Genomic DNA, 12629 nt, shown 5'->3' on the forward strand with positions numbered 1-12629 from the left:
CTCCCGTTGGTACCCAACTCCTCCCTCCCCCCCGAATCTGTGAATGCAGAAAGCCAAAACGCAGCCAAGCAGCAATTATTCTGAACAGCAGGTGCCAGGCAGAGCAAACCCTGCTCCTCCGGGCCCTGCTGAGCTCTGACTGCATCTCTCTAATTTTACGAGGTGTTTGGCTACTTAAACACCTCTTGCCCACGTCCTGGCAGTAAACAGTTGAAAGGTGTGTGAGGAGCTAGGAAAACACCTGGCTTTATTCCCCGCACCCCGCGGCTGTGGGAGGAGGGACCCTTCACCGCTCACAAAGGCACTGTTCTAATGCTGCCATGCCATAACGGTTGGCCAGCTCCTTGCCCTGCTGTAAGACGATCAACTCTCTGCACTGCTGGCTGGCTCTGGCCAGCTCCAGCAACACGCCCTGCAATGCCGTAAGGAGATCAAAGTCCACTGAGACCGGGGCAGCTTGGCCCAATAACCGCAAGAGGTCGTCTAGCCAACGTGACCGGAGGACCGTTTGGGGCAGCCAGGGAAAGAGCGGCACGCAGCTGGCAAAGGCCTGCATCCCCAGGAACCACAGCTCACTGAGGTCCGCCCAGGCCGCCTCATAGGCTGGTGACACAGCCACAACCAAGCACTGGCTGGCGGGATCCGCCCGGGCAGCATGGGCCTGAGAAAGGAAGCAGATAGCGGCTTCGAAGAAGTTCTTGGCTGGTGGCGTCCCCTGGAGACCTGAAAAAATGGGAAATGAATTAATTAGCCAGGCCGGCTTGGCACGCTCCCAGGAGTCAGCTTGCTGCAGGGCTTTCTTCAGCAGGTGCAGAATAGGTGATAGGGGAGTGCCTTAATCCACGCCTTTCCAGCACCCCACAGGCGTACCGCATGTTCTTTGCTCCACGAGGTTTTGGTTTGTTCACTCAACACACCTTTCCAGGAACAGGGCTCCTGACCCCAAACTGGGCAGGTCACCCCTGCTGTGCAATCTCCCCCGAGCCCAGTCCCGTCCCATTGACAATAAAAGTGCTCAGCTTCGTCACCAGGATCACTTCTTACCTGGAGAAGTGTCAAGGATCCTGGCCATCATCAAGCCCAGCGTGGTAACGTTGGCTGCTAGAACAAGGCGATCTCTCTGGGGCAGCAGAGCAGGGAGAGACTTCAGCAGCGCATCCATCAGGGAGGAAAAGCATCTGTCTCGCCTAGAGAGAAAACCAACCCAGAGAGACATTCGCTGAGCGGAGCCAGAAGCACCCAGAGGTGCCAGGCTTAACCCCGAGGCAGGGAAGCAACACTGGCACAGTGGGAAAGTCCCAATCCTAATCCCTGGAGTCCTGGGCAAACTGGATGCATGTTTTACAGCAAAGTTGGTACCAGAAAGTGGCTGTAATCAGGACTCCAGAGGGCGGTGACAACTCTAATTCTTTCTCTCAGTGATGTCCCGAACGATCACACTCCTGTTATCAAAAGGTCATTTCTCTCCGTCCTGGCACCACAAACTGCACCTGGGCCCGGACGTGCCATCAGAGCTCTATCTACCTCCGAATCACCCTGCTCATTGTCCATGATGTGTAATGAAGAACAGACTCTGGCTTGTCCCAGTGGCTGGGTCTGGTCTGCAGGGCTAACACGAGCCCACGCGTTGGTGGCTGACCTGATTCAGACATGCAGAATGTAGAAACCTGAGTAATGAGGCCCCCGTCTAAAAAAATCCCTTTTGCACCAGATCTGCATTGTGAGGACCCAACTCCTTGCCCAGAAGGGCTGGATTCAGCTTTCTCGAATGCAGCTCAAAGCCCTGGGCAGCGTAGCTCCAGTGCAGCCTAAGGGAAACCCGAGTTCTGCCACATGCTTCCAGCCTGACCCGAGAGGGAAATTCAGTGCCATGGCACATGCAGTTCTGGCCTCTCTTCTGAGCCTGCCAGTGGGGAGCCAATTAGTGACATGCTGGGAACTAGCCTGAACCCCACCACACTCCTCTCTACTGGCACCTTCTTTCTTCTTCCTAAAGATCTTAAAACAAGTGGATTCCTGCAGTTCCGGGTTTGTTACCTGACCAAGTCTGGAGCGGTCACCACAAGGTTAAGGAAAACTCCACAGGTGGTTTGCAAACTGATTTCTATGCTGTCTGGAGGAGCAGAGGTCTGGGGGTCAGAGGCCAACAACTCCCACTGGTGCAGGAAATATTGACACAGCAATGCTGGAGCCCCCTCTGAGATAAGGATTTCCCGAGGTCGGTCCTCTGCCGTCAAATGGCACAAGCCAGGTAGCAGAAATCTGGAGAGGGGACGGGGTGGGCAATACAGTAAAGGAGATGCAGTTAGCTGGTTACAGGCTGACATTTCAATCTGTTAAAAACACAATGAGGGCATGGGAGAATGGAACATAGGAATGATCAGACTGGATCAACCCACAGGCTATCTAGTCCAGTGTCCTGTCTCCAATAGGATGCTTCAGAATAACATGCAAGAAACCTCACAGCAGGCAGATGTGGGAAATCTGCTCCTAGGACGGTCTCACCCTAACACCTAATAGCTAAGCTCTGATGCAGGAGGTTCTGGAACCCTTCCAGAACTCTTTGCTGCATTAACCGTTACAACTCTGGCTAGTCTCGTTATCGGCATAATCAATCAATCCGTCCCGGAATCTTACAAAGGGAGTTCCAACTGCCTCTTGAACAGCAAATGAGGAATCCATGTATACCGCTGAACTACAGTCAAGCTGTGAAACACAAGGCTAGAAGCCTGGTGTGTGCACTGCACTGCCGTCCAGGAGACCCAGGTTCAACTCCCTGTCCTGGCCCCTCGCAGTCACAGACTGGCTGGAAGTACTGTCGAGTTTACGGCATTCTGCCGAAGGTCCCCATCCCTGTGTGCTAGTTGATCTCCAAGTGCTAGGATCACACCGGCAAGATTATTCAGCTCAGAAAGAAAAGGTGCTTTGAGACTACAGTGGCATGTTCTGTACAAACCCTATGACTGAAAGAGTGGGGTTAACAAGAGTGAAAAATACAAAATCTGATCGGCCCCCTATGCTTTGAACAAGGGGACGCTGGAAATGAATGGCTGGGAAGTTTAGAACAAAAGGAATGCTAGTTCCCACTGAATGCAGTCAACCTGGGGAACTCTATGTTGCAGGAGGGGATGAAATCAAATATTGTGGCAGGACTCCTAAAAACATATGAATGATGATCTACTGCAGTTCTGCTAAGACAAGAAGTATCAGCTCTCATGCTCCAAAACATTGGCTGTTGCCCTGGGGCTCAAGAAGGGATTTCTCTAGCCACCTCATGCAGAGTTGCACAAGTCCATAGATGTATTATGGGCTTTTTCCTTCCTCTGAGACATCAGCTGTGGGCTGCTGCTGGAAGCAGGATACAGACTTGATGGCCCCACAGTCTGATGTGAGCTAGGTTTCTGTGCCAAGATGTAGGAGTAACTCAGGCAGCAGCATAACTGTGTCTATCCTGTGCTTGAGATACTCACCTCAGAGCGTCTCTGGGCCACACAGAGCCCTGAGGGCTGCCCAGTCCAGCCAGCTCCGCCGCATGCTGGGATGGGCTCCTGGCTTTGTCCCCCTCTTGGAAAAGCGTCTTTGCGTACTGAATGAGGAAAGGCAGGAGGTCGCAGATTTCCTGCTTGAGGGAGGAGGTCTCTTCAGCTAGCCAGGCGCCGAGGATTCGAACAGAGGCAAATATGAAAGGATCCTTCAGCTTCTGCTCTCCCACCTGCCCAGGGAACAAAACAGGCATGAGATGACGCAGCAGAGGGGAGCTCTGGGAGCAGAGGCTTTTCCCCATTTCAGCCTCCCCTATGAAGTGAGGCCAAAGGCAGGAAACCCTGGATGGCCCTTCCCCTCGGCGCTGAGCAGTTAGTAAAGGACAGGAAAACACTGCAGGAAAAGCTGGGCTCTGCAGCTCACTCCAGTGAGGTAAACTGATAAACGCATTTCAATTGAGACATACTTCCTTTCAGCGTTAAGTCTTGACACTCCCCCGAAAGCTAGCGAACTGGGCCACCTTGCCCTTCAGCTACACAGGGAATGAAAATTACACTGCTCCTAGGTCCAGGACTTGCTGTATTCAGTCCTGGACCAGAGTCAGCACTGCTAGACCAATGGACCAGGGACAGGTTTACAACCTCCTGGGATTTCTGATGCTAGAAAGCATTGATTCCTGATTCTGGCTGGTCTCTAGACAGCAGCTGACAAATATCTTTTTCCTTTGCAGGGAAAACGGTGTCACCAACATGAGGATAATCACAGTGTTCATGATTCTGAATGTCTCGTGACCTGTCAGATCTGAAAACACTTTGAGAAGACCAGTACAGATGTTTTTGGAATCAGTGAGAACTGTTCCAAGTGTCTGGGTGATGGGAACAGGGAGCAGAAAGGAGCACCTGGGGAGGGGATTATTTCAGATAGGGAAGCTGGGGATACAGCTTTTAAACTACACAGAAGAAAACAAAAACACATAGAGGCCAAAGCAAACTCTCCCTGACTTCCATGAAAACAGGCATGGGCCTGTGTGCATTTGGGATCTCCCAAAACCCAGCAACAGTGAGATCTCCCAGTGACTGACCCCACAAGGCAGGCATCATGCCAGGGAGGGGGGCTATTTCCAGTCATAGCTTTACCTGTCTCAGGTAGTGTATTACAGCCCCAAATGCCTCCTCCATGATCCTCACTAGTTGCAATTTCTGTGCCTCCCTCAGCCGTGGTTTCTCTTCTTTCATGCACTCCAGGATCCCCAGCTCAATAAGGGTGTAACAGCCTGTTACCACCTCCTGCTTCCCATCCACGTCTGCCGGGTCCGGCTCCTCCAGGGACAGACGGACCTCCACACAGGCCAGGTTCACCAGCAGGGCCAGGAACTTGCTCCCAGCCCTCTCCGTCGGGATCCATTCTGAGCCACAGGCCTGGGTGAGGCAGGCAGCAAGCTTCAGTGCAGGGTCTCGCTGGGACTGGCTCAGTTTGCTGCTCAGGATGCTAGCCAGGCCTCTGTAAAGGTTGCAGAGGCACTCGGAACCCTGTCGGTCCCGGGCGAGCAGCAGCGCTGGAGATACAAAGTGAGGCAGAACATCACACAGCTGGAATTTGGTCATGTCTTCAGCCTGGTGGAATTCCTCACTGAGCCTGCTCAGCAAAGCCAGGAGATCAGGGGTGGCTCTCTGCCAGCACTTAGTCTCTGCTGTGGCTAGAAGCCCCAGGAGCACCTCAAGGGCGCGGTCACAGCCGTAATTGCGATTCACGTAGGCCTGGCACAGAGCTGACACGGTTCCCTGGGACACCAACTCTTTGGGGCCCCTGGGAGTGCCCATGACAGCGCCCAGACACTGGTAAACGTCATCGATCATGGAGCTTGCGGACAGATCGTCTGGATCAGATGGGGAAGCCAGGATGTTGTTGAAGGTCGGGATTTTGTTAAGGATCTGGGAATGGCTGGCTAACTCCGGATCAGTGCAGAAACATGCCAGCAGAGTGAGGCCAAGTCCTCGGAACATGTGCTCTGGACAGCCAGTTGGGGGCTCCCTGGAAGCAAGAAGCCGGTTTGGGAACGTGAATCCAACTGCATCAAAGATCCGGCGACGGGTTCTGGAGTCGACGTCTCCCGCTCTGACCGCTTTGGTCACCTGCCAGACAAACCAGGGATCTGTGAGCAGCACAAGCGCACGGGCAGAGGCCTTGCTAGGAGCTCTTTGCAGGGCGGAGCAGTTAAAAAAGAGGCCAGAGGAACTCATTCATTTATACAGTGAAGTGGACCCCCAGCCATCCAGCTGCCCCCAGATCTGCACAGCAGCGTGGGCACCTGGACAAAAGGTGAGCATCTCTGAGCGTTCTGCTAACACCAGTTAACTCTCACAACAACCCCATGGGGACGTGTTTTACCCCCATTTTACAACCAGGAAGGTCAAGGCATAGAGATTTGGAGGAACTGGCCCAAAGTCTCATTGCACGTCAGTGGCAGAACTGGAAATAGAACCCAGGAATCCTGACTCCCAGTCCCCTGCACTAACAATTCTCCCTGCGGGGACATCTAACCGATGGTGGCTGTTCCTACGTTTGTTTCTGAAGTGGCTGCACTCTATTGTGCCAGCCGGAAATGGACTCTTACCAAGAGCAGGGCTGCAAACTGCTCACTGTCATGTTTTGCGTCTCTGAGCACACTCAGGCACCGCTCCAGCGTTGCATTCCTTGTGCTTTCACTGGCCTCGGGAGCAGCTCCTGAATGGGAAGTCATGATGCCAAGTCCACCTGTGAACACAGAAAGGCAGTGTTTACCAGACCAGAAAGCACTGGGATGGGATGGGGCTGTCAGTCCCCATGCAGAAATCCAGTATGATGGAGAGACGCTCTAAGTAAGAAGACCCAGATGGGAACATGACAGAGATGTTTAAGATCACTGAGAACTAATGAGAGCCCCGTCATCACCCTGCCCCATAATCAGAGAACAAGGATTAAATTAATCACAAAAAGATCTAAAAGAAAAGGAAAATGTTCCTGCCCATGTGCTCAGCCTGTAGAATTCCCCACCGCAGATGGTCAGCATCTCAAATGCAGTGGCTGGATTTTAAAAGGAGCTGGGTTATTTTATGGCCCATAATAAAATCTGTAGTCATGTAAGCTACCATAGGGGTAATCAAACATCAGGCTTCAGGGCATAAGCTGATGAATGTAGGAATCAGGAAGGAATCTGCAGCATGGTAAAATTGGCCAGGTGTTATGGTTGTTGCTTTGTGCATTTATTTGAAGTATCAAATATTGATCACTGCCAGATCAATGGACTGATTTGGACTACATGGTCTATTCTTATTTAAAGAAAGAGAGAAGAAATTATGAAAAACCATTTCAAACTAAGGGATGCCAACTTTTGCTCATTTTGAACCAAATTTATTTCTAGCTTAAATTGTAGGGTAGCGCCTTTCTCAAATGCGTATTCCACACAGGCTGCTGACAGCTTTCTTTTGTTTGGATAATTACATACCAGCAAGCTTCCTTAATTATAGTACGTATTCGAGTGGCTGGGCTCAAGAATCTGTCATCAGCATTTCCATTACAAACCACAGTTTCAGAGAAGTTTATTACTCGGCTATAAACATTTGTTCCAGGCTCAAACATGGTACAGTGCTTCCAAACCCACACATGAAAAAAGCTTTTAAACCAAATTTGGTTTAAAGTGTTGAGGCTATTTTAAAATTACAGAAGCACCAGACAAATAGAAAACAAGAGTGTGGATATTTTGTATGCGTGCTTCCACTGCTCAACAACAAACTTTGTTTTTTCACAAGGATATTTTGCAGAGTTGGATTCTTTTTGGCATTTCACATCAAAACAGCCACAATATTTGGGGGATGAAATCTGTGATTGTACCCTAGTCACTTTGCATAAAGCTTTTTAAATAGCCATTTGGTATTATGGTACCACAATATGTAAATCAGCATATACTAACATGAATGTGTATTTGCACATTACAGATGTGCCTCCTGAGTCATAAATCTGCCTATTAGACTAAATGAAGGAGTCCTGAAACTACATATTACTGGAAGCCTGACTAAATTAAAGTGTGTGGATGGGTGAGAGAGTGCTAGTTTTAGCAGTTACCTTTCCAGAGCTCCTCTCCCTCTGGAACAATGCGCATCACTTTATAAACTATTATATAGACAAGGATCACTTCATCCACCACAGAAATGCAGCCACCTCTGGGATGGCAGGCAGACAGCGTTTCACAGTGCACAGCAATGCTATAGAACTGTGTCATGGTAGTAGGTGAATCCAAACCAAGGGGGTGACAGTGTGAGAGGCCATAAAACAATTGCCTGTGTTGAAATTAGACCAGCTCTAAGGATCTTAATATGCACAAGCAGCCAGGGCCTCCGCTTCGTGTCCCCCCAGAACGGTGGCACTCCCAGCAGCACAGAGTCCCTTGCCCCAGCCAGCACAGATTCAGAGGGGAAGGCTGTGCCATGACACACCAACACCACATCCTGCAACCCCTGGATCTCCTGCACCCTGCAAGTTTGGGCATCACGACCCAAGGCTTTAGGCATGGCCATGTGGCGGCATTTCCCAGGGCCCTATTAGTGGGCTTCTGGGAGTCAGTTACGTTCTTAAAAGACTGGGGCACGACCCCCCAAAAAAACTGTAGGGGTGGGTAGAAAGAGTGACCAAGCTTGACTGTCTGGTGAGATGGGCTCCTGTCCCTGGGGGTATCCTGCCTGTCCTCCCCCACGAACACATACCCCCATCCAGATGTGCCTGTCAACTCGCTTACATACCATGCCCCCCATTCATCCCCCAGGCCCCAGGCCCTGACCCTGGCCAGCCCCCCCCCCCCCAGGAACCCTGGCCAGCCCCCCCCCCCCCAAGGGATCTGGTCTCAGAGGGGGCTGACTCAGAGGCTCCCTCCACTCCCCCAAAGTTCCCCTCATTCACAGCTATGAGAGCCTGAACATGCTGCCCTCACATCAGCCGCCGGCACCAGGGCCCTCACCTCACACCCTTCAGCCTCTCCCTCCAGCCAATCAGCGAGCCCCACGCTCCCGCTCCAGCCAATCGCGTGCTGGATTGTTAGGCGGCGGGTGATGCAGCCGCCGCCATGCCGAATATGGGCAAAGTCCGGCGGTAGGACTCCCCCGCCGCTCTCCGCAGGCAAGATGATCCCGCGAGGCCCTTTCCTAACCGAGCGGCTCCTACGGGGCAGAGGCGGCAAGGCCACGCTAGATACACAGAAACCACCGCTCTCCGGCGTAGCCGCGTCTGTTTCCGCTTCCGGGTACCTGTGGGGGTGAGGTTGTCTTTCCGGGTCAGAGGTGAACGAGTGCCCGCCCCCCGCCTGCTGCTGAGTGAAGCCGAGAGAAGGAGCCTCTGAGCTCGCGCACGCCCAGCTCCTCGGGGATCTCCCCGGCCCTGGACCCCTCCATGGAAGCGGGGGAGAAGGCTGCGCGACCCGCCGGCGAGAGGCGCTGGAGGCCTGAGCCCCCCCTGCCCTGCGGGGAGCGGCGCGGGTGAGGGCGCGGGGGCCGCGCCTGGGGCTCTCGGCGTCCCGCGCGGCAGCCCCGGGCCCGGGCCCCAGCGAGAGAGCAGCCCCTGGAGCTCCCCGGTCATGTGCCCGTGGTAGGTACCTGCTTGTTAGGAGAGCCGCGGTCCGCGTGCTCGGCGCTGCGCAGAGCCAGTGGCCGGGAGTTCCGCAGGCAGCGGCTGCTGGGCTCCCTCCGCTCCGGCCCCGCTGCGCCCCCTCCCGCCCCCTGGCTGGCCGGGTTGGGCTGGGGGCCGTTTCAGCTGGAACTTGGCGGTGGGAGAAAGGCTGCGTGACGTGGGCTAGCCGCCTCCGAGCGGCTCGGGCGCTGATTGTAGCCCGAGCAGAGCCCGAGCCGGTTCTGGGCCGCCTGTGGTGCTAGCCACGGGGATGCGTTGCCAGTCTGAACGCTGAATTGTTATTTTTTTAGTCGGTGTTCTTCAAAATAAAACGGCTAAAGGGATGTGCCTGAGATTAACTCTTTCCAGGACAAACGAATAGGGTTAGTGTCAACTGATCAGCTCCCCAGAACTCTCATTTGACTCTCCATTTTTTCCAGGAAATTATTTTCTCCTGTACAAAGCCAAGCTGGCTTTCGCATTCCTAAGAGTAAGTAAGGTATGCTATCTAGAGCTGCATGCAGGCGAGAGGGAAAAAGAGCAAACATTTGTTTTGTTTCCCTTCTCAGTTTGGGGTGGGGGAGAAAGCACTGCAAGTGAGATAATTTCAGGCTTATTCGGAGAAGTGTTGTATTTTATTCAGTGTGTGTGTTACTTTATTTTGTACAACAACTTTAGGATGTACTGTTCCTAAATTGTGTACAATTGCATAGTAGAAGGAAAAAAGAAATCAAGAGACCTAGTAATGGGGTAAAGACTGTCAGATGAAAGTAGACACTGTAGGTATTTTCATTATTGAACTCCGTGTCTGTGTACCAGTGTGACTGCCCAGACAAAGCTCACATTGTAATGTTTTGTAAAGTGCTATGTTTTATTTTATACTCCTCTTTCATCTGTTAAGAATAAGTTGCAGTTACAAACTCTCCCTGAAACATAACATTTTAAATACATATGCAAGGCAATGTATACAATTACAAGCAAAATATATACTTTAAAAGGTCATCTATTCAGTAGGTTTACTAGGTTGTCCAAGTTGTAACTTTAAAAAAAAAAAAATCCTGATTACTCAGACTGAATGTCTCATTTCACTGCTGTTACGATGCTGATCAAACACACTTTATTGCTGTGTACACGAACAGACTGCTACGTAACTTGCAGACCGGATTATGATACATCTTCATCGATCTAAAGACGTTTTAAGTAAACATTGTCCCGTGATCCATGCAGAAAGCTGCAGCAGCAGAAATGGAATTTTTGGTTTTGGGTGTGCTTGTAACATGCAGGACAGAAGTGTTGCAAACTTTCTTAGCTTCCTAATGGTTAAATCCCCTCCCTCCAACTCCCTTTTCCCATTAGTTACCTTGTGAAATTTTCTGGTTGTCATAAACTATGTTGGCATGAACAAGAATTATCTATTGTCCATATTCTTGTCTGCTGCTATTGGCCAAAATTCTCTCCCTAATTCTATGGAAATTTCCTTAAGAATATACTGATAACTCAACTCTATAATAATGATGATACTACTGAATCTCATCTGAGGAACTCAAGGTGGCTTACAGACATAAACTACATAAGCGTCACAATACCCACATTCTGCCTTGTAAGGTAGATATTTGATATTATATTTTAGATCATTAACTTTTCATGTCATTCACATTTCTGAGCAATACATCTGATAGTTTCTTCCATTGATTTGGACTTTGATAACATATGATGTTATGAAAGGACTTGAGTGACAGATCTCTTCAGAGCTAGGTAATGTTACATCTGGACTCTTATTCTCAGTCTGAGAATGAGGCTAGTCAGGGATCGGAAGGAAAACTGGTCAAACTCCAGTTATAACTTGTTTTTTGTTTTGATGCCGCCCTCGTTCTTGGCACAGGTGAGACCTGGAAATTCAAAAAGATTGAACTTCTGGTTTGACCATTAGTGTCATCATCTGTGTCCTTAGAAGCAAAATTGGCTTTTAATTGGCTGTTTTATCAATGCTGCTGATCTTTTGTCTCTTTGTTTCTGCTGGTACCAACCAGCACAAATAGCCAAGTGATGACATTTTGTGCTGCCCGCCTAGCAGATGTGCTGGGCTTATTGGTGTTTGTCTTATCCAAGCAGCTCTGGCTGGGTGTCAGCTGCATGTTGCAGATTTGAAAGGGAAGTTTCCAGAGTGCGCACACAGAATCAAATGGATTATCATGATGCTATTGGGGATTTTGCTTTTCATGCTTCAAAGATGTAAGTGATGGTGTCTAAAGGGATTGTGAAGGAAAACCAAATTTCTTGACTTACTGCAGTACAAACACAAGAAATGAAGAGCTTTTCTGCTACTGTTGGTTTCATTTCAGATCTCTCATAATACTGGCAATTACTTCTCTGCAGTTGGTCTGAGTCATGATAGATAAGATTGAACACTCCTTTCCTCCCCCAACTTCTTTAGTCCTTTCACCTTGTCAGCTTCATGAAGAACCACCTATAAATTGTTTGGTGCATGATTTCTCTTTCTTGTGTGTTTATAGAGTCCTGGTTCTGCCCACGAAGGCCATGGAGAAGAGGTTGGAAGCCAAGTTCAGCGTTAGCTTCTGGATTTTATCAGGACGTTGCCTGGGAAGTTTTCACCTGTTCTACATGTGTGCCTGCCTCTGTGCCCTCTCTTCATCTACAGGTGAGTATTCAGTTCTCTCTCTGAGCTATTTCGGTGCCTCAGTCTAGATTTAGCCCCTTGATTCATTTTAAATGTTTGAAGGGTGGGGTGTGTGAAATCTGATAATTACCAGCCAGACATCCTAGCTAGTGAAATAGCCAAAAAACAACACCCCCCAAAACAACCCACACGTAAGTACCTGTGAGGAAGGGGGGTTAACCACTGGTCTTCCTAGCAAAGTATGTCTCTAAGCTGTTAGAAAGGTAGGCTGACCAACACATTTTGTAGTAAAATGGTGATTTTACTAACCCTTTCTACAGCACTATTTTACTACTCTAAGGGCTTGTCTACAATTAAAACGCTACAGCAACACAGCTGATCCACTGCAGCACTTCAGTGTAGACGCTACCTGTACCGACTGGAAGGGTTCTCCCTTTTGGCATAGGTAATCCACCTTCCCAAAATGTGGTAGTTAGGTTGACGGGAAGAATTCTTCCATTGACTAGCACTGTCTACATGGGGACTTAGGTCAGTTTAACAGCACTGCTCAGAAGGGTGAATTTCTCACTCCCCTCACCAAAGTATTTAAGCCGACCTAATTTTCTAGTGTAGACCTGGCCTAAGATGACAGTGCTGCTGACCTGATAATCTTTTAAATAAGGTAGTCAGTAGCAATCTCTCTGTAGCTCCCAGGCTACTAACAAAATTCTCCTTCAACCTGAAAAAAAAATTCTGTTCTCCACCTAGCTCATATGCATATGTGTGTCTGTCTTGCTCAGAGTTAAGAATCTTTTCCAAAAGAGAGGAGAAATAATACGGTGCAGAATCCCTTCATTTGACTCTGGGTTGAAAGCCAAAAAAGTTGGTTAACCTT

The 12629-nt window shown here is 49.9% G+C and overlaps 2 protein-coding genes across 2 annotated transcripts in view; one reads left to right on the plus strand and one right to left on the minus strand.

Annotated features, from left to right (window-relative positions):
• Positions 1-286: 286 nt before the first annotated feature.
• Positions 287-8494, minus strand: NCDN (neurochondrin). The gene is made up of 7 exons (XM_065421843.1): positions 8474-8494; positions 6098-6237; positions 4620-5615; positions 3471-3712; positions 2038-2262; positions 1045-1187; positions 287-723 (listed from the first exon to the last, which is right to left on the minus strand). The coding sequence occupies exons 2-7, from the start codon at positions 6221-6223 to the stop codon at positions 287-289; spliced, it is 2169 nt and encodes a 722-aa protein (XP_065277915.1). The 5' UTR covers positions 6224-6237; positions 8474-8494.
• A 2805-nt stretch (positions 8495-11299) lies between these two features.
• The window catches only part of KIAA0319L (KIAA0319 like), a 51924-nt gene continuing 50594 nt past the window's right edge, over positions 11300-12629 (plus strand). The window contains exons 1-2 of the mRNA XM_065421562.1: positions 11300-11349; positions 11631-11776. Of these exons, the coding sequence (XP_065277634.1) occupies positions 11300-11349; positions 11631-11776 (196 nt within the window). The remainder of the gene's footprint in view (positions 11350-11630; positions 11777-12629) is intronic.

Source organism: Emys orbicularis, chromosome 23 (genome assembly GCF_028017835.1).
Source record: "Emys orbicularis isolate rEmyOrb1 chromosome 23, rEmyOrb1.hap1, whole genome shotgun sequence".
Lineage (NCBI taxonomy): Eukaryota > Metazoa > Chordata > Testudines > Emydidae > Emys > Emys orbicularis.

Excerpts from the sequence above, each read along its gene's own strand:
- NCDN (XM_065421843.1), bottom strand. The coding sequence starts at position 6,223 with ATGACTTCCCATTCAGGAGCTGCTCCCGAGGCCAGTGAAAGCACAAGG. Across the intron at positions 2,263-3,470 it reads TGGCCCAGAGACGCTCTGAG|ATTTCTGCTACCTGGCTTGT; the intron begins GTGAGTATCTCA and ends TCCCCTCTCCAG. Across the intron at positions 724-1,044 it reads GATCCTTGACACTTCTCCAG|GTCTCCAGGGGACGCCACCA; the intron begins GTAAGAAGTGAT and ends CCATTTTTTCAG.